The sequence below is a fragment of the Arvicanthis niloticus genome, chromosome 17, assembly GCF_011762505.2.
Source record: "Arvicanthis niloticus isolate mArvNil1 chromosome 17, mArvNil1.pat.X, whole genome shotgun sequence".
Lineage (NCBI taxonomy): Eukaryota > Metazoa > Chordata > Mammalia > Rodentia > Muridae > Arvicanthis > Arvicanthis niloticus.
Genome location: NC_047674.1, coordinates 42063046 through 42085606, shown reverse-complemented (window position 1 = coordinate 42085606; position 22561 = coordinate 42063046). Strand labels below are relative to the sequence as shown.

Here is a 22561-nt window from a genome sequence, read left to right as displayed (position 1 = left end):
TTCTAGGGTCAGTGAGCTGCTTCCTCTTTCTCCTTAGCTGCCCTGATTCCTACAGCAAGCCTGTCACTATGGAGATATCTTTGTTAGTAAGTGAGGAAGCTACTGCAAAAAGAGCAAAGGAAGTGAGAGGCTTGGCCTTTAAAGTACCCATTGGGAAACTCCAAATCTGTGATCTAAAAGGTCTTATCTTTTTGTCTTTCTACACCAAGGCTTTGTTACAGAAATACTGCCTTGCCTTAAGTACTCAAATGAAGCTCCTTCCCCAAATTCTCTGAGTTATTAGCACACTGAGATAAAAATATGCAATGAATGAGTCTATTGTGTGATGATAACTGTGATATGACTGCCACCTGATGGCAACACATAATACTAAAATTTGTTAGATTTGCTAATTTAAATTTAAGGAAGACAACACCCCCTCCCCCCATATTATTGCTTTGTTATACCTGCTTAAAAAAAAGTGAGTTTGGTTTTATACTCTAATTTATAAATAATTTGCTTGGCAATATCACAACTATTCAAACTTGAACAAATAAAAAAAGCTGAACTTTGGCTTTAAAGAGCTAAATGTTCTTTTTCTGGTTTCACTCTACTATTTTGTTCAAACTGTTAAGGTTATTTTTTTATGCTAAGTTTATAAGCCTAACACTAAGTGTGCAGGGTCTCCATGTCATAGATTATAATGTTTACATTAACCTGAAAAATAAAGGCGCTTTACAAATGTTTATTTGATTGCATGTCCTTTGCTCTTTGTGTTATAGAATACCATAATACAAACTATTATACAAAATATATTTCTATATTTTTACAAAATAAAAATAAATTATTTTTACAAAATAAAAAATGGTATATCTTTTATTATATAAAAGAATACCATTATACAAACTATTTCACATTTAATATTAGATACAATTCTAACTTATTTAAATGAATTAATTTCTCTATCCACATCTCTTCCAAAAGAGTAAATTAAAAAAGAAAACTTTTATTTTTGTCCATATGACAGGCCATTTTATTTTAAGCCTTTCTGCTCTTCCTGGTGCTGGGATCTGAACCCAGCACACATGTGAGGCAGTGCCTGCCCAGAAAACTGTATCTGTAGCTCAGCATTTTCTGGTTCTATGGAGGGACATCTGAGTTATGGTATTACACATTAAAGTGCAATTTGATGAATTCTGACATGAAAGCATCATTGTACTAATGACATGAATATATTCGTCAGAGAAAACATGACGATTTGCACAGAGAACTGCACATAACTAGTCAGATGACACTGTGAGAACCATTGCTTGCTTGCTTTCTCTTCTCTTTTCTTTTTTGAGACAAGGTCTTACTCTGTAGCCTTGTCCTCGCTATGTAGTTCATGTTGATCAGAAGCTCATGGCAATCCTGACTCTGTTATTCACGCACAGGGATTACACACATGAACTACCATGCCCAGCTATAATAACCTGATATGGAAAAATCCACCGTGGGCATGGTAGCACATGCCTTTACTATCAGTACTTGAAAGGCAGAAGTGGATCTCTGTGAGTACAAGGCCAGCATGGTCTACATGCTGAGTTCCAGGACAGTTAGAGCAGCATAGTAAGACTCTGTCTCAAAACAAAAAACAAAACCCAAAACCCAAAAACAAACAAAAAACCTGACTAACCTAACCTGCTAACTAACTAGCTAACCACTTAAAAAAAATAATCCTTCTCAATTGAAGAAACTCAAATGGCCGAGAAACACCTAAAGAAATGTTCAACATTCTTAGTCATCAGGGAAATGCAAATCAAAACAACCCTGAGATTCCACCTCACACCAGTCAGAATGACTAAGATCAAAATCTCAGGTGATAGTAGATGCTGGCGAGGATGCGGAGAAAGAGGAACACTCCTCCATTGCTGGTGGGATTGCAAGCTGATGCAACCACTCCGGAAATCAGTCTGGCGGTTCCTCAGAAAACTGGACATAGTATTACCTGACGATCCAGCTATACCACTCCTGGGCATATACCCAGAAGATGCTCCAACATATAACAAGGACATATGCACCACTATGTTCATAGTAGCCTTATTTATAATAGCCAGAAGCTGGAAAGAACCCAGATGTCCTTCAACAAAGGAATGGATACAAAAAAAAGTGGTACATTTATACAATGGAGTACTTACTACTCAGCTATAAAAAACAATGAAATCGAGAAATTCTTAGAAATGTATGGAACTAGAAAATATCATCCTGAGTGAGGTAACTCAATCACAAAAGAGCACACATGGTATGCACTCATTGATAAGTGGATATTAGCCCAAAAGCTCCCAATACCCAAGATACAACTCACAGACCATGTGAAGCTCATGAAGAAGGAAGACCAAAGTGTGGGTGCTCTGGTCCTTCTTGGAGTAACAAAATCCTCATGGGAGCAAATGAAGAGACAAAGTGTAGGACAGAAACTGAAGGAGGGGCCATCCGGAGACTGCTCCACCAGGGTATCCATCCCATGTGCAGTCACCAAAGGCAGATGCTGATGTGGATGCCAGGAAGTGCATGCTGACAGGAGCCTGATATAGCTGTCTCCTTAGAGGTCTGCCAGAGCCTGACATATTCAGATGGAGACGCTCACAGCTAACCATTGAACTAATCATGGGGTTCCCAATGGAGGAGTTAGAGAGAAGACTGAAGAAGCTGAAAGGGTTTGAGGTCCCATGGGGAGAACAATAATACCAACCAACTAGAGCTCCCAGGGTCTAAACTACCAGCCGGGGAACTCATGCGGACGGACCCATGGCTCCAGCTGTATATGTAGGAGAGGATGGCCTTGTCGGGGATAGGTGGGAGAGGAGGTTCTTGGTCCCTTGAAGGCTGGATACCCCAGTGTGGGGAAATTCGAGGGCGGGGAGCTGGATGGATGGGTGCAAATCCTCATAGAATCAAGAGGAGGGAGTATGGGATAGGCAGTTTCTGGGTGGGGGGGGCGAAATGGGGAAAGGAATAACATCTGAAATGTAAATAAAATATCCAATAAAAAGAAAAGAAAAGAAAGAAAATCTCAAGGAGCAAAAAGTTAAAAACAAAAAAAAAAAAAACAAAAAAAAAAGAAGAGAAACCTTTTGGTAAAGAAAATAAAATAATAACCCTCTTCCAAAAATCTTTGTAAATAAAGAATAAAAAATTAATAATAATAAAAAATACAACTTGGAACCTTTTAACATAGGATCTAATATTCCAATGATTTTGGTAGAATAGGATGCCAGTATATTCAAGTTGAGAATATTATGTAAACTTTATAATAATTCCATCATTAGGAAAAGGGTAAATTACAGGTATTACACTCTACTAAAGAAAGTGAAAAACCATGAATCATAAATTTTCCAAGTAAAAATTAAAATAGTTTAAAAGAAAAAAATGCCTTAGAAAGTACATTATTAGCAATTAAAGTTTACTTTGGATAGATATATTTAGGAAAATGCTCTATATGTTTTTGAATGCTTACATATAAAAGTTATTTATAATGACAGTAAAGATAAAAGTCTGTTCAAACCTTGTAAAAATAAAAAAACCTCTTTATCTAGAAAATATTCCTTAATATCTTAGCATTCATATTCACAGTTGTTTTAAAAGAATATTAGATTAAATAGATGAATATAGCTTTAAAAATGCAATGAAAACTTTTTACATCACTGTAAAGAGGTAAAAATGGAAACGTGGCTATTTCAAACTCCTCCTAGAATATACAGTGTACCCACACTGCTGAAAATATTCATTTATTTACTGATTCATTCACTTATTCACATTTATTCATTTATTTTTGGTGTCTTGGGTCAAACTCAGAGCCTTGTACAAGCTAGGCAAGTGATTTACCACTGAGTTGTAACATCAAGCAGCCAACGTTTTCTTTTCTTTCTTTTTTTTTTAAATCTTAAATCTTGGTTAAAGCTTTTCATAGTTCCCTGGCCCACTGTGCTTACTGGAAAGCAGTATCTACACGTCAGAATGAGGGTTAGTCAATTTGGTAGTCTTAAGTGCCAAGGTAAATCTGTGCTTTCCCCACAGTCAGAACTGTATTCAAAGGAGGACATGCCAACGTCCATCTCCCACTCTTCCTGTAAGAATGGTGTTCATTCAGGCAACAGTAGATAATAACTTGGCGAACGTAAAAACATGTACCTCACTCTGGACCTCAATCATTATTTATTTATTTATTTTTAAATGTTCCTTAGCCAGGCTTGAAAATTTCTATTTTAATTTCTACTTTAATTTCATTACTGAATAACTGATTTAGAACCCAGGATATAATTAAAATAAATACAAAACTCGACAAAACACATCAAAGAACAGTAGCAAGAATTGACCCATCATATAATTAAAATAAGCTATAAAACTGGACAATACATCAAAAACCAGTATCAAGAACTGAAGAAGAATGCATTAACATTCAAAGAAGCAGGAGGATGTAAGGCACAGTTAGGAAGTAAATGCAGTTCTTAAAGATGACTTCAAGATAACATAAATGTTATGTAAGTAGCGGTTCTCTTTTTAAAACCTTTTAGAGAAAGTTTAGCTTTATGAAAAGAAGCCAATAAGCAAACAAACACCCTCAAATACCAGGTCCTGGTTCCATCCCTGGTCAAACAGGCAAGCAAACAAATGAATCAGCTTCCACTGAAACACAATGACAACTGACATGGGGTAATTTAGATGGGAAAGTGATGGGAAAACATCACTTCCAAAAACAGTAAAATTATTTCCAAAACAAATTTAATATAATACAAATAAGAGGAGCTATGGGCACCCCCATGTCCATGCATACTATATACGCACATACATACCCAACAGACTACAGAGAATACATGCGTACTATATACACACATACATACCCAACAGACTACAGATAATAAGTGCCGGCACAGATTTGCAGAAGTCACAGAATCCTTCTGCATTGCTAGTAGGAATGTAAAATTGTACAAATGCCGTGTAAAAAAGTTTACACAGTGGTTCCCAGAAAACTAAACAGAGAATTACTGTATGACGCACTAATTCTATTCCTGGATATATTGTCAACAGAAACGACAACAGGTAGTCATGCAAATATTTTCAGACAAATTTCATAGCATCACTACTCATGGTAGTCAGAGGCAAAAGAATTCCATTACGTTTTGTCAATGTGACAGAAGTATTGTAAGGAGAGATGCTTACTTTAACTCACAATCTCAGAGGGGACTGTCCAAAATGGCAGGCACAGCATGCTTGCTGTTGCCTTGGTTCAGAACCACAAGATAGACTCTGAAGGCATGACCACCTTTTGCCAAATAGGCCAGTCTCAAATGTTGCATAACCCTCTACAAGGGTGTCACCATGGGTTCCCGAATACAGGAGTCTATGATGAGTAATTCCCACTTACAGCATACTAGTGGTTTATCTATCCAATGGAATTTGGCCGTAAGATGAAGTACTAACATATGCAGTAACAGGATGAACTCAGAACAGTGTACTGAAAGGAGGCAAGCACAATAGCTAGGGTTGTGCCCACCGATATAAACTGTAAGTGAGACCAGTGACCACAGAAGAGGGAGGGAGGGAAGGGAAGAACGGCAGGTTCCCCTCTGGGTAAAGGTCCTGGATGAAGGTAAAGGTGACAACTGCATAACACTGTAAGTACAACAAATGCTACATATATATATATGTATGTATGTATGTATGTATGTATGTATGTATATATGTATATATATATGTATATATGTATGTATGTATATATGTATGTATATATCTTTAACTTGTTATATATGTTTTTCTAATCACAAAAAAAAAGAAAGAAAAAAGTTTTGGGAAACAGCTACCTGTTACCTATTGCACTGACTGTAGAAGTCTTATCAATACATATTTTGATTTCCTAGCCATTAGGCTATCAGTGGGATGTTTAATACTTTAAGTCATCAATTCCATTAAATACATGCAAATGAAGTATGTTCTTATCAGTTCATATTCAAACAACTGAAAATTCAAATCCATATCTTTTATTGCCATGGTGATCACAGAAAATATAACTGAGATTATATGTCACCTTATGTGCAACACACAAATGGCACAGCAGGCAAGAATCAGAATGCAAGGTTTGCTACGGTGCCCTGGACTATAGTTTATTCTACGGGAACATACTTCATTGAGCACACTTCCTCTCAGACCTCCCTTCTCCCTCTTGTCCGTCCTCTAGACAGCTTTACTTCTTCTTTCCTGTCATGTATACACTAATGATTTTGTGTATTCAGAAAAAACCTAGGAGTCGCAAATAATAAAAACAAACTAACAACATATAATCCTCTCCCACCAGCAGTGTCAGGGTTCCCTCTTATCCACGTGAAGTCTGGTGGCGGTGTTGCTATCTGTTTGTAAGACAAAGTCTTACCAAGCCCAGGTTGCTCCTAAGTTTTTAAGTTTCTCATAGCCTCCTGAGTACTGAGGTTATAGACATGTTCCAACAAGTTTAGGTGTTTAAAGTCTAATTATAATCCTTGCCCCAGTTCTAGCCCCAGGTTCTACCCTTCCTCTTTCCTTTTGAAAAGTTTTGCTGCAATGACGATCAAACAACCCAGAGCCCGTGCACACTAGGTAAGGACTCTCCCCCTGCTAAGTTATGGAACAATGGAACACCATATGAAACTGGAGTTTCTTTGTTGTTGGTTAGAATTACAAAATTATAAGCCCAGTAAGACCAAATGTTTGCCACAGGCTCCATATAAAGTAAATGGACTCAAAATTAGTTTTCTGAATTGTGTTTTCTGCAGCACACATACTTGATTTAAAGATACAAAGACAAAGATAAGTTCTTTGATACTTTAGTATGCAATTACATAGGAATACATTGGATATGCTTATTTCTATATGGATATAGACCTATTATATGCTATTTATTTGAAATACAAATATAACTAGGCATTCTGACAATGTTATATTGACATAAATGTCATTTCAAACATCAGACACAACACAGCTAATAGTTTACACAGGTTGGGGGATAACTCATCCTTATATGTCAAAAAGTTTGACCATCAGCCCTAAAAAGGAATTGTCCAGTTCAACTGAGACTGACATGAGTCAAAGAGACTAAAATAAGTCAGCACTAGTAAGAATATGCACAAAGTTCAGCATTGCAAGTCTTCAAACTACACACAGTGATCTGTTTAGTACTGGATTAATAATATTCTGGGTATAAGCTATAATATTTAATATTAACATTAAATAATTGATAAGTAACATTAAATATAAATCTCTGGTTAAATATAAATCTCTGGTCATCTTACAATACAAACATTGTAATACAAGAGATGTCACTAGGAACTGTTCATGCAACTCTGTGGGAGAACACTTGCCACTCAAGGCTCTGGGCTCAATACCCAGAACCAGAGTAAGTGTAAGAACAGGGGAGCAAGGAAGGAAGCCACAGAAAGAGCAAGAGACTCCTTATCAAAGTTCACCTCTGTGACCTAGTACAATGTTGTTACTAGTGAATACATCATAAAACCATGCCCTTTCCTATGCTGGCTTTCCCTGAACAGATATTGTACAACTTTTGGGCTACTTTGGTTATCATAGGCCTTTCAGAATGTCAAGGTAGTTTAGTAAGTTCATGCTGAATTGAATACATGGAAACCAGAAGTCAATCAAAGCTATAACTGCCACAGGTTTGTGATACACTACAAAGCGAGGCACTACAGCATTTCTCATTGTATTTTTTTTCCTTTAGAAGTTAAAATATAGGCTATTTTGGTATTAGAAAGGGCATGGAAAAGGAAGCTAGAGTATAATGTTCAAAGTTATCTTTGTCATTTAATGAATGTCAAGTGTAAGAAGATATTCTGCCTTCCTCTATTGCTCCCTTGAAAAATGGTCTCTTACTGAATGGGAAATTTGCCATTTTAGCTAGGCTGCCTGATCCAAGAGATTTTCAAGTTCCATCTGATTTCATCCTATATTGTGGTTTGCATATACTTGGCCCAGGAAATGGCACTATTAGAATGTGTGGTCTTTTTAGAGTAGGTGTGGCCTTGTTATTACAAGTGTATCACTGTGGGCCTGGGCTTTAAGACCCTCCTCTAATCACGTGGGAGCCAGTCTTCTCCTAGCTGCCTTCAGAGGAAGATGTAAAACTCTCAGTTCCTCCTGCACCATGCCTGTTTGGACGCTGCCATGCTCCCACCTTGATGATAATGGACTGAACCTCTGAACCTGTAAGCCAGCCCCAATTAAATGTCCTTATAAGAGTTGCCTTGGTCATGGTGTTTGTTCACAGCAGTAAAACCCTAAGACACCCTCCAATGCTGGGATTGCAGGCATACATAGCCATGTCTGACATTTTCTATGGTGTTGTGCTTTTGAAGACAGATCCTTGTGCTTGCACAAGTGTTCTTACCCACCTCTCTAGCTCCTAGCATTTAGTTTTCTACAAATCTGATCTCTGTCTCCCTTTTTTTATTCCTTCTCAAAGTGTGTTCACCAGCCGATTTTTATATTTATATTTTTGTTTCTATTCAAGACAGCTTGACCTCCACAAAGTAGGTTATGAAGTTGTTTCCAATCTTTACTATCATTTTCTTTCCACAAACTATACTAGGGCTCAGAAGGTAGTAACAGCCATTTGTCAAAACGATTGAACTTTTCTCTATTAAAAAGTTTTAAATATATTTTGAAGAGTATCCTCTGTATGCTAAACCATTTGTGAGCTTTATAAAGAGTAACATTCAAATAGACTTGTTTCCTATCAACTTGTATTAAGAATTACTTATCTTCTTAGCCTTGCCTAGGATCAGGGGGTTTTTGTGTTGTTTTTCCTCTTAAGTAATAAAATATTTAAGGATGGCACACAGAGCAATGTCATCAGAGCTTTCACACATGCATGCCATCTCCCGATCCTCCCCTCATTAGATAACTCCCACTTATGTTTCCCCTACCCACACTTTTCCCACCACTCCCTTAAAATCTCTTCCATCTCACCCTCACTGCTCTCCCTATGCCCACTCCCACGATTGAAAATCTATGTTTTGCACATGAAAGAAAACGTAGCAGCTTCTGAGTCTACATCAACCAATCAGTGAACGGCCTAGTGAACTATTTGAAAACAAAGTTCTCAAAAGTCAATAAACATGTGGTGGCTTTGTGATTTCATCACATTCCAGTCAGAATGGCTATCAAGAAAACCATGACAAGGATGCAGTGACATCCCTGAGGCAGAAGGCTGGCACTCAAGTCCTCATTTCCAAAGAGCAGCAGGAGAAAGGCTTTAATTCATTAGAGTTAGTACCATACCACACCACACCACATCACACCACACCACACACACACACACCACACCACACACACCACACCACACACACCACACACACCACACCACACACCACACACACCACACCACACACACCACACCACACACACCACACACACCACACCACACACCACACACACCACACCACACACACCACACACCACACACACACCACACCACACCACATCACACCACACCACACCACACACACACACCACACCACACACACCACACCACACCCACCACACCACACACACCACACACACCACACCACACACACCACACCACACACACACACACCACACCACACACACCACACCACACACACCACACCACACACACCACACCACACACACCACACACACCACACCACACACCACACATACCACACCACACACACCACACCACACACACCACACACCACACACACCACACCACACACCACACACACCACACCACACACACCACACACACACCACACCACACCACATCACACCACACCACACCACACACACACCACACCACACACACCACACCACACACACCACACCACACACACCACACACACCACACCACACACCACACACACCACACCACACACACCACACCACACCACACACACCACACCACACCACACCACACCACACCACACCACACCACACCACAGGGAGCTGGGTGCATTTCTACTAAAACTCATCACTGCTCAAGGTCTTGGTGGTGAAAAATGTTAATGAAAATTGCTTGGAAGAAACACGCTGCATTTATTGAGCTATTCATTTTAAATTACTACACTAAGTTAAAGATCATTAGTAAGGTGACTACTGCAACTACACTATTTTATCCACTGTGAAATCTCATGTTAAGTCTTTTAGAAATGACTACTCTTTATTAAAGAACTTCTAAGGAAGACCCCTAAAAAGGTTCCAGAATGACAATCCTACTTACTAAAATATAGTAACAAGAGCAAGACAGAAAACAAAACACAACAAAGAGAGAAATAACAACATGAAAAAATAATCCACTAAAAATACTAATAAAATGAGAGACTTTCTCTTTAAGGCCAATTCTGAGAAAGATAAGAGTATAAAAATATTAGTCATGAATGGTGGAAAACACTACAGAACTTGTAGATATTAAAAAGGGGGGAATTCTGTTATTTGGTAATAGTAAATTTAAAATTTAAAAATATAGACAGAATAGAAAAACTCCTTAGAAAAATATCATTTATCAAACTATGAGAAAGAAATGAAATACAACATCCCTACTTACGTTGTGTCATTTTACTCTATTTACTAGAAAGAAAAGACCAAACTGAGGATACTCTATGCAACCCCTGGCCAATACTCTGCAAAACACAATCAGTCACAAAAGGTAAAAACATAAGGATAATTACACATTAAATAAATTTAAAGGGCCGTTAAAACTGAATGTGATGCGTGAATCTGAGTTTGATCCTAAAAATAGGGGCAGAAGTCAGGCTGTCAAATAGGACATGACAATTGGTCAAATTTACATATGGGCCGAGTTGCAGCTTGAGTGTGAAATGTCCCCTGTAGCTCATATGCTTGAACACATGGCCACTAGATGGTGATACTGTTGGAAGGTCATGGACCCTTTAGAAAATGAAGCCTTGCGGTTTCTGGTCTGGCCCTACTTAGTGCTCCTCTCTTTCCTCTCTTCTCTCTCTCTCTGCCTCCGGACTGCTAACGCAATGTAAGTGGTAGGCCTCATATTCCTAATACCATGCTTTCCTGGCCATGGTAGACTGAACCCTCTCTGGAACCTTAAGTCAAAATAAACCTTTTCTTTCTTATGAGACCTCTCTCTGGATACTTTTTTTTTACTTTATAATACCAACAAAAATTTAATTAAGACAGTCCATATACAAAACATTATTATTATATCAGTATAAAAATGTCTAAAGTTGGTTACTATGATGGATTAAGTGTTGCGAATCTTGGGAAATACATACTGCACTATATGAAGAAGGGATAAAAGTTCCCTTCAGGGAAACTGTTTTTGGATTGTAACAGTTACAAAACAAAGGAGAAAGTTAAATGTCTATCAACAGAACAAATTATATATGTGTGTGTACATATATATAATTTGTTCTGTTGATAGACATTTAACTTCCTCCTTTGTTTTGTAATTATATATGCATGAATGGTGCATATTAAAGAGAAAAACAACTGGTAGCTAAAAAAAAGGTAGCATACAAGAGTATATACACACAGTACAGGATGTGATTTATACAGAATTTAATAACAAGTATATGCTGTATAATAAAATAGTTTTATAAACTTTATGAATAAGGTCCATAGTAGATCTATAGCAAATATATCTATATTTTCTTTACCTTGCAAAATTCCTAATGCATATTCTTATGAAAGGCTAGAAGAGGAAATGTAAAACCAAGGTGGAAATAAAAGAAAGGCCTTCAGAAATGACTGATCTCTACCTCCTGCTTTTGGGTTCCAGGAGCTATCTCATGTCATATATTCATGTTTTATTTACTTTTAGGTGGTTTTCTTAGTAGCAGAGTTTCTTAGTTGGCTTTAGAATCAAACAATAACACAATGAAGTCTCTCTTCTGACTTATGTACATTATTATATAAGGAATTCCTAAACATACATAATACTAAAAGTACCACATTTCTTTACTTACCCTCAAAGTATGGTGTTCCTGTGCTAATAGCACTCTTAATTCTTCATGCAGGGTTATAGCTTCCAGAAACTGTCCCCATAAAGCCATGAGAAGGGAGCAAAGCTGTGCAAGGTTCATGTTGATCAGTTCTGCCAGTTCATCGGGGTTTTCTACTTTCTAAATGGAAAAGGACAAAGAGCTTCACTGCTTGCCGAGAATTACTGACTCGTGTCTCATCACAACACTACTGAGAACACTGGCATGAAGGTAACTGTGTACTGAGAACAGCTCAGAGAGAATAGCTGAATAATGATTTCTTATTTAACTCATAGATAGTGACACAATTTCAGTGAGCTAGCCCATAACATATATATAAAAACAAAACATTAAAATTGTAAAAAGAAAACACAGGGCTTTCCACCATGGAAATGGAGTCTGCTAAGCTGGAATGGACAGTGAGTGGAGGGAGAGTGAAGGAGACCTACCAGGAGCTGACTGACATGGACCGTATTCAGTGTATACTGGAACATAAGATGCAGACTAGTCATCCTGACTCTGCAAGAGAGCTAACTCTGCTGCCTGAAGAAGGAACAGTTGTGACAGCACAATGAAAATCTCCCATGTCAGATTTACAGAGAAGTGGGATTTAAAAGGAGGTTCAGCACCACGTCCCGTTAGGGCTTGAGGTTGAGAGGAGGGACTCAGGGGAGGTAAGACAGATGGAGGTTCTCCTTGAATGAAATGTGAGGCAAATATAAGGGCAGCTGTAATATGAATAAAAATCAGCCAAAAGGATGGAATGGGAATGAAGAGATTTAAATACTAAAAGACCAAGACCTAAGGAAACCAAACTAACCCAACCCTTTAATCTCCAAAAGACTACATTTCTTTTTTTTTAATATTGAGTGCAATTTTTTTTTATAATTGTTTTAAAATGAATATTGTCCTTTGGCTAACTATTAAAGAACAACTGTTATATATCTGTTTGTAATCTAAACCTTCATTTTATGTAGACGAGTGTTTTTGCCTGCACATATATGTACACATGAGTTCAGCGCCCATGGAGGTCAGAAGAGGGTATTAGATCCCTCAGGACTGGAGTCACAGATCGATGTAAATTGCTCTGTGGGTGCTGGGAACAGAACCTCCGTCCTTGGGAGGAACAGACAGTTCTAAACTACTCATCCACCTCTTCAGCCCTACACTGAAAACTTTGTAAAGAAAATGGTCACCTGAATTATAAAGAAGCCTTGTGATACTACATAAAATTACATCGTGCACACTTAGAATTATTAAAGAGATCACTCTCAAAGAGAATCTAGTTTTCACTGAAACATAGACATAGGCTCCAAACCTACTGTAAAGTTTCATGTGACTCATGGCTTTGAGTTTTCCCACTGACACAGCTGGTGAGGAGTGGATTTACAGTGAGCCTGACAGTTAGGGCATTTAGGTATCCAATGTGATTGTAAGAATGAGCTAGAGAAGAGGCCTGAGGTATAACTAGTCTGTTGTAGGAAACTGTCATTTTAAAGCACTGTCATAGGGCAGTGTGGGAAAGGGGGCAGGTGAGGGCCAAATGAAGAAGTGTTTTAAGAGTGTCACAGGAAACTTACTTCTTTACATATTAACTAAAAGTCATCAGATGGAAAAAATTATGTTACAAAACTACACAAGTGTTTTAAAAACCTGTCCAGAAATAACTTAAATAAAACCACAGAAGAAAACGTATACATTTGATCAGCTAATTGTTCTTTATGTACAAAATAAACTTTTCAAAGCAAAAGTTATCTTTATATTGAGGCTTTTGACCATCTGTGGTTTTACCATGAATACCCAATTTATCTTTGCATTTTAAAAAAAGGATAAGTAATTAGATTTTCTTAGACAAATATTAAGAATAGAAATCACTCAAAGAATGAGTATTAACAAAAAGAAGCTACAAATACCTTAACTTCTTCACACAGTTCAGTAAGACGAGCTTCTACATCCATTTCCTCTGAAAGGGGTAAAAACTAATTAGAGGAAAGATTTCAATGTTAGCTCTGAAAACTACCTTTGATATTATATGAAGGATAAAATCTTTTGCAATAAAAAGTTAATCCCTAATTTAACAGGATATTAGTTACAAGTAAGGTGACTTTTGGTCATATAATTATGATTTACTTAAGTACATGCTAAACATGTTAAGAAATGTATAATTAAAATGGTAATATCAACAGGGGAATACTGAAACTAACAACATAAAGATTAGTTATTTTTAAATGAAGAGAATTACATTAACAGCTCAAATATAACCTTTAAATATTTTTAATTTTTAACCTAGAAAGACATAACTAAAATGAACTTTAAAAAAAATCATTCTCACACACAAAGGAAAGATACATCCTATGATATGCTGCAATGAAGTCATTAGCTCAGATTTCACAACTAATTTCACTGTCAGAAACATCAGTGGCTTCTGATGTTAACAAAACCCCAGCAGCAAACCCTGCATAAGTTTCATATGCCAATATTTACTTTTAGACTGCTCATCATCTTTCCCTACCACAGAAGAAAAAAATCATTAAAATTAGAATAAATAATTAGATTTATTCATCCCATCATCCCATTTCAGAAGATAAACATAAAAATTGGACACTCTTTTATAATGTTTCTATCTGAGAGTCCAAATATCTATTATAGCTCGTGAGCTACTTCAGGGAAACATTCTTTTTTTTTAATTTTATTTTATATTTTATTTACATTTCAGATGCCATCTCAGGGAAACATTCTTATGTGTAAAAAAAAAAAAAGGGTCAATGCTGGACTGTCTTCCTGATCTTGCTTGCCACATTATTCTTTGCAACAGTCTCTCACTGAATCAGAGCTCACTGTTTTAGGTAACTGGCTTGGCAGCACACCCCAGGGGTTCTTCAGTCCCCATACCCACACTGCTTGGGATATAGTCAAGCAGTTGCCCCTGGCTTTGACTTCAGTGATAGGAATCCTAACTCAGGTTCTCATACTTTTGTAGCAAGCACTTTAACCACTGAGTCATCTCCTCTACCCACAAACATCTTTAACAAGTAGTGAAAGCAGAATTCAACTGCTAAACTTAATTACAATGGTTTCAAAATCACTTAAGGTGAGAGTTTTATCTCACCTTAAAAATTAGTTTTAATTATATTTCTTTCTAAATGCTATGACATAGCAATTAATAGAAATGTAAAATTATACCCATTATTTTATTTAATTATCTTGATGACATCTGTTTCTCCTACTGTCCCAAGTTATAATCTAGAACATATTCTTCTGTGTTTTTGAAATAATGAACACATGCATATATGAGGTTTAGAGTTAATGGTTTATAACAATGGAATTCTATTTTATACAGTCTATGAATTTTGTGTTGTTTTTTAAGCAGTTATTCAGTGAAATCTGCCACCCAGCTTAAGCACTTTTAATAAAGCTACTTTTCCTTCTTTGATGTAAATACAAAAAAATTTTCCCTATTTCACTCTTTGGCCAAATATTGGTGAAAATAATGTAATAAACTTACACGTACATGTCTCTTTAAAACATTTCTTTTCAAAAAAAAAAAAAAACAAAAAACAAAAAACAAAAAAGAACCCCACTCACCACAAAAAACAAAAGAGCCCATATTATTTTTGTAATCAGAATTGGGCTATAACATTAGAGATATATTCAAGTAACAGGCATTTTCTAGATCTGACTGTTTACACACTCAAATGTTATTTACAACTGACTTTTGTATGTTTTAGGGGGGTTTTGTTTTGTTTATTTTGTTTGAAACAGGGCTTCTCTGTGTATCACTGGCTGTCCTGGAATCTGCTTTCTAGACCAGGCTGGCCTCACGGTCAGAGATCTGCTTGCCTCTGCCTTCTTAGGGCTGGAATTAAAGGTGTGTGCCACCACCCCCTCACTCCCCGAGTTTATGCTTTAGTTTTAGTCAAGGCTTTCCCCAACAAATAAAAAATCCATCCCCCCCTTTTAAGAGAAGCCTTAATTAATTAAGCAGCATTTTATAAAACTAGACTGTTCACAAGCTAAGCAGAAAGACTGGCAGTACACTAATTAAACCTGAAGCATATTTAAACACTATACAGAATGCTAACATATGCTGCAAATGGCCATTATTTCATACTATAAATTGTTGAAGTAACTTCATATGAGAATGTAACACTATGATTAAGATTTCAACCTTGATTCTTTCCATCGTGATAAACGCCTGACTTTTTGGAATAGGTGTAGTGACAGTTAAGCATCTTAAGCCCCAGACAGCACTCATCTGACTGACACTATCTTCTTCATTTCATTCATTTCATTAATCACTCATCTGACACACTGAAAATATAACTGTATTTCATTTGAAAATTTCAACAGCTAGCCATAAATTTAAAAGCTGTAACCATTATAGAATACCACATAAAACCTTCCAATATATTTACAGAAAGTTAGTAAACTAGGTACTATTGCTATGCAGAACAAGGCTAAAATGTAGGCCGTGCATGGTGCTTCACACCTTGAATCCCAGCACTTGAAAAGTAGAGGCAGTTGGATTTCTGTGATCCAAAAATTATACATAAATAATATGAAAAGTACAAAGAAAAACAGATAACCAGATCTCCTCCTTTAATATAATAACATTTAGATAGCAGATATTTAATATCATTTTCTTAAGCCTAGGATGATGAAAAACATGCAAATTGATTACAGCCATGAAACCAATCCTGAGGGTTTATTCCTCCAACTCACAAAACCAGCTTCAGTCACTACGCCTCACATCACTAAGGATTAGGTCCATTCAAAGATGAAATTACTTTAAGGACTTTCATGGAAATTTTTATTCAATAAGCACATTTTGGTGGTGTAGTAGATGGTCTTGAAAAAGCTAAAATATGTGGAAAGCCAAAGAGATCTTCATACTATCATTTTCACTTCTAAATAAAAACCTCAACATTAAAAATCAATTAAATTACTCCAAATTTATCTGCAAACCAAATTGATTATATACATTAGCTCTTAAATAAAAATGCTGGGAATATACTCTGCTGTTTACAAACTTTAATTGAAAGAGATTATTTAATTAACCTATTTGTAAACATACCTAGACACGTGTCGTTCTGAGTTCTTGGCTGTGTTCTTCTGAGGAGGCGCTCATATAGGACCTGCATGCTGGCCTTGGCTAGTCATAAGGGTTGCACACAGCACTAGTTACTACACTCCTTTTACAATAAAACTTATTTGAATTTTCCAATTTGTTAATAATAGACTTAGTATTGATAGGGCAATTGGTTACTTAGCTTATTAGAATTACAAATGATGTACATTTAAGTTTAAATTATTTTCTTTTTAATATTCATATTATGCTGATAAATATTTCTTATTCCGTTATATTCTGTTTAGTTTCATAGATCGAAAATTTTAGTGGGGGCAAGAGTCTCAGAGACCAGCCAGCTCAACTCTCCACTCGTGCAAAGGTAGGCGTTAGGCTCAGACAGGCTAGTGACCTGTCAAAACCCAGACTCCACAGTCCTGACTCCTGTTTTATGAGCTTCTTTAGAGTGGAGTTCTTTTAATCCAACCAATATTTAATGCTACATCCTCAAAACACAATGTACATCATTTATCTAGGAGAGAAGAAGAGGTCAAAAGAGCAGAAAGGAGTGTAAAGTATTATTTTAAAAGAGGGAAGAGTTTATATTAGTTCTTCAAAGCATGGTGCTTAAAAAATTTAACTCTATGCTTATTTGAAACATTAAAAAATATTAAATAATAGAAAATATAATATATTCTCTAATCAGGAGCTACTTTATATCCCCTTATTAAAACTAGTGATCATAATGTTTAACAAATAAGTAGCACATTATACACCATGAAAGTATATTAGTGTCCACAATTCAACTTTACTAGAACTAAAACAATGTTGATAAGCTCAGAATGCAAAACATTTTTACTTTAAGCAGTTCTTATTATTTTTAGATATTCCCTAGAGGATGTATTCAAGAGTAAACTAATCTACAATCAAGAGAAAGACAATATAAGTAGTAAAGTTTAAAGACATACAGAATTACTAATAAATATTTATTGAAGATGAGTCTTAATTTAAAAAAAAAATCCCTAGGAAACTATTATAAGCTACATTGACTGGCTAGACTTTTCAAGTAACATAATAGAAACCATATTTTCCTATTTTTATTAATTAAGTAATTCAATAAATATATTCTCAGTAAGTATAAATAATAGACTCTAATCTTATTTTCTAATACTTTTATTTCTAAAACTGAAGTGTAGGCTTAGTTTAGAATTTTGTTTTATAATATTTTAAAGTAAGTAATTTGGAATAACTTTAATAACTAACTGCCAAATATAAATAAGAACTTTTTAAATGTGAAATTTAATAAAATGTACTTATAAGCCCAAAGTTATACAACATAAATAAGAAATTTGGGAATATTATAACTAAATACATTATTAAGCTAAGTTAGACTAATAAAATAAAAATAGTGCTAGCACTGTCTAAGCTATTTGACAAAAAATTGTTTTTGTTCGGCTACCAGTTAAACACTTGGCCAACAAACATGTTTCTTAGCTTTTGAGAAATGCTTCTCCTCACTGAAAATGTGGCTCGTGTGTCTTTTCTTTTGTAAATATTATATGTTAAATCTACTCGAACACTGTATGCTGACAGACATCTTCACACTGATCCTTTAGATCACTCCACACTGAGAGACAAAGTCATCTATGAAAATCAAAAGTCACCGAGTGTTGCTGGGTGACTCTTTCCTGTCCACCCTAGCAAAATGCTGCTAGGAGAGTTATTTAAGACTCAGACTGGTCCTTTCACCTGCAACCTATGGGTGTGCCTGACACTGCAGCTGCTTTAAAATCCAATGAAATTACCCTAAGAAGTGTCCCTGCTGCTACAACTTTACACCTTTGACTCTTGAGTATTCTTACCCTGAGTTTTTTATCTCCATGCACAGCAGTGATTTCCTTATCTGGAGAGTACAAACTAGCTGGCGTTTATAGAAGCTAAGTGAAAGACACACCTTCAAATGTACACTCAAGCACAGAAGATAAACAAAGCCTCTCTTAATTCTAATACAGTATTTCACATAGATTCGATTATTTCTCATGGAAATGCCATCATCACACAAAGTTGAATTTTTAATCTTGTGCTGTACTGAGGACACATCCAAGGGCTCACACATACCAGGCAAGCACTTTAGTACTGGGCCATGCACCCAGCTGCCTGTACATTTTAGGTCACTGCTTTTCACAAATCCTCTATTGTGGGACACAGTGCCCTTCAACAACACTGTGGTTTCAGAATTTTGTGTTCTAGTCGATAACCCTAATCAAATTTATAATTTCCTTGCAAAAATATTTTGAGTATCAAGTTACATATTTAGGACATAATTTTGTTTTTATCTTTTTAAAAGATGAACAAAATTAGCTCTATAAAAGATGCTTTCATTCCTAACATAGAACTTCATTTCTGTCTGAGGCAGCAGTTTCCTATACAATCTTCCTAAGGGAGGCAGAGGCATCTAAATACTTGAAATAGCCAGAACAAAAGGGAATTTCAGAGAACAAGGATCAAAAGCCTCCCTTTGCATACTACCATGCTTGCTTTGAGGAGGACTGTGTAGTCAGTGTATCTTCCCACTAAGAGAGCAGGCAAGCGTATTTTCCTCGTGATTGTTATCCCTCGAGGTTCTAGAATCAAATCAACAGTTCACTTAGTGATAGCTGTCTTTTGTCAAGTGAAGAAGAGTGAACTCAACTGACGTTCATCAAGTCCAACCTTCTAAGAAGCAGTACACTGCTAAGCATCCTCTCATAACTAAACTAAAGTGAATTACAAGGACTTAAGATTTCTTGTAATGTTTTTGAAAATTTTCTTCCCTTATTTTTATTTTATGCACATGGGCATTTTGCCTGCACATATGTATTCACATCACATGTGTGCATTGCCTGAAAAGGCCAGAGGAGGTTGACAGATCTTGTGTGACTGGAGGTATGATGGCGAACCACAAAGTGGGTGCTGGAAATTGAACTTGGGTCCTTAGGAGAAATAGCCAGTGCTCTGAATCAGCGAGCCGTCTCTCCAGCCCCTCTGCAACGTTTTAGAACCTCAAGGTCACAAGTAAAACAAAACAAATAAACCTTCACTTAGTCTCAAATCCAAAAAATATTTAAAATAAGTTACCATCTTAGAGAATGTATTGTTATTGTTAAAATACTTTCCTTGAGGTACAAAAAAATACATGAAGAATAGTAGTTAAGTAAAAATGTCAAAAATCCCTAACTTATTTAAATAAATGATGAAAACAACTCATTCTCTCAAGAAAATTAAATGAGGGTTTTATGAGCTAATATCTAAAAATTGAAGCTTATAAACTAGCCATGAAGCTGGGTGGTGGTGGCATAAACCTTTAAGCCCAGCGCTCAGGAGGGAGAGGCAAGTGAATTTCGGTGTACTCGAAGCCAGCCTGGTCTACAGCAGGTCTATCAAAACAACTAGAGCTACACAGAGAAACCCTGTTTTGAAAAACCAACTAACAATTAGATAAATAGAAGATAAACTAACCATGAAACATCTGAGAAAAACTGAAGCTTGATTTAAGTAATTTTTGAAATGTTAAAATACTGAACACTGTTATTATTTTTAAAATTAATTTCTGAGAAAGAGAGCCCTGGGATAATTATAGCCAACTATGTACAAAAGTGTCTAAGTGTCTGTACTACGCAGGCTGCTGCTATGAGCATTTCACTTACCTTCCTAAGACTGCAGACAATCATATTTGATTTCTAGTATCCTTTTAAATTAATGTATGACTTGTTATTTTAAAAATCTACTAAGACTCATTTCAATCTTAGCACCAAGAAATTATTTCTGCACATTCTAAGAAAAAGTTTCAAATTTCAAAATGTGATTATCAAGGGTAGAAAAAGTCAGAATTGAGAGAGAAGTGAAGCATCTAATGCAGGAAAGCTGGCCACTAGCCAGAACGTGGAGAGAAGGACTAGGAGGGGTCTGGCCGCTTTTAACATACCCAGGTCTAGTTTCTGACAAGAGGGAATCTCTTCTGTTACCGTAATGAAGTAGCTGTGCAATCCCTTGAAGGCTAGCAGCAAAGTAGCACAAAGTGTGTAATGAAAACGATAGGCGTGGTGTAGGAAGGACTCTGCAATGAGGAACTTACAGCCCTAGAAAGGAACACATTTACAAGAGAAAATGTTAGTAAGCAAACATCAAAACATGTCACACTTGAAACCTTGAAAAACTAATAAAAAAAAACCCAAAACCCACAACCAAACTATTGCCATTCATTTAGTTATTCTAAAAGGTGTAAGAAATTCATCAGTATCTTGCTCCTCCTGTAAGTAATTGAAATGTATACAATGTGATCATAGCAATTTCAGTCACCATGGGCTGCTATAAACACACCGATGAAGCTCTGGCTTTGTTAAGATGAGGTTCCTATTACAGTTCTTTTGGAGACATCGCTTTCGGGCTTTAGTGGTATTTTTCCCTTCCTGTTCTACTCACTCTGACTCAACACTTATGTCCATCATTCTTCTTTTTTTTTGGTTTTTGTTTTTGTTTGTTTGTTTTTGTTTTTAGAGACAAGGTTTCTCTGTGTAGCCCTGGCTGTCCTGGAACTCACTCTGTAGACCAGGCTGGCCTCAAACTCAGAAATCCACCTGCCTCTGCCTCCCAAGTGCTGGGATTAAAGGCATGCGCCACCACTGCCCAGCATGTCCACTGACTCTTACACACACACACACACACACACACACACACACACACACACAGACACACATACACATCAGTATGTCATGCCATTTGGTGGCATTTTACCTACAGTAAATTAGAAAAAAATAAAATATGAGTAAAAGTTTATACATATATTTAATGCTTACATCTGGTGATAACTGTTTTGTGTAGTTAATACCAAAGACTACACTTTCCAGAGTAGGAATCGCTGAGTCTTTACTTTGTGCTGGTGCATTTCTATTTAACCAAGTAGTCTTCACAGGACGAGGAAAGCTGGGGGAACAGTCAGCACATCATTACTGTCTTAACAGTCTGCTTTCATGTAGGATATGTACAAAAGAAAATACTACAAAATGAAAAGCAAAGGTTTTACAACATTCTAAGTTCTATAGTATTCTTAGATTTTCTTTTAATACTTTGAATTTATGAAAAAAAGCACAACGAACATTAAGGCTAGACATTTGAGATTGCTTCTCTCTGAGATATGGAGGACTGAACCAAGGACCTTACACAGGCCGGCAAGCACTGAGTATACCAGGCAAGTGCACCAGCAAATTCTGAGGGCAATTCTACAACTCACCTACTTAGCTGGTAAGTCAGATTTTTATAATTAAATATAGTACTTATGCATCACCCCCCTAACAGCTATTATAATCAGATTTGTGTTAGAAATTATAGACAGCACAGAAATCAAATCTATGGAGTATTTTTATGTAAAGTTATTGATTTCAGAGTTCCAATTACTGCCTACATTACATAAGACTTCTATTTTATAATCTACAGAACATGATTGTGTCTTACACTGATGAAACATAATTTTCCTCCCCAC

General features: G+C 36.4%; 1 protein-coding gene across 12 annotated transcripts in view; it reads right to left on the bottom strand.

The window, feature by feature from the left end:
- Fam135a (family with sequence similarity 135 member A) overlaps window positions 1–22561 on the bottom strand; it is a 78869-nt gene that overhangs the window by 22748 nt on the left and 33560 nt on the right. For 8 of the 12 annotated variants that reach the window (XM_076915144.1, XM_076915145.1, XM_076915137.1 and 5 more), the window contains 5 exons: window positions 21879–22005; window positions 21008–21161; window positions 17053–17130; window positions 13892–13941; window positions 11964–12119 (listed from right to left, as the gene is read on the bottom strand). In XM_076915144.1, the coding sequence (XP_076771259.1) occupies window positions 11964–12119; window positions 13892–13941; window positions 17053–17130; window positions 21008–21161; window positions 21879–22005 (565 nt within the window). Of the gene's footprint in view, window positions 1–11963; window positions 12120–13891; window positions 13942–17052; window positions 17131–21007; window positions 21162–21878; window positions 22006–22561 lie in introns of those variants that run through there. The other 4 variants (XM_076915138.1, XM_076915139.1, XM_034521325.2 and 1 more) reach the window with 2 other exon arrangements.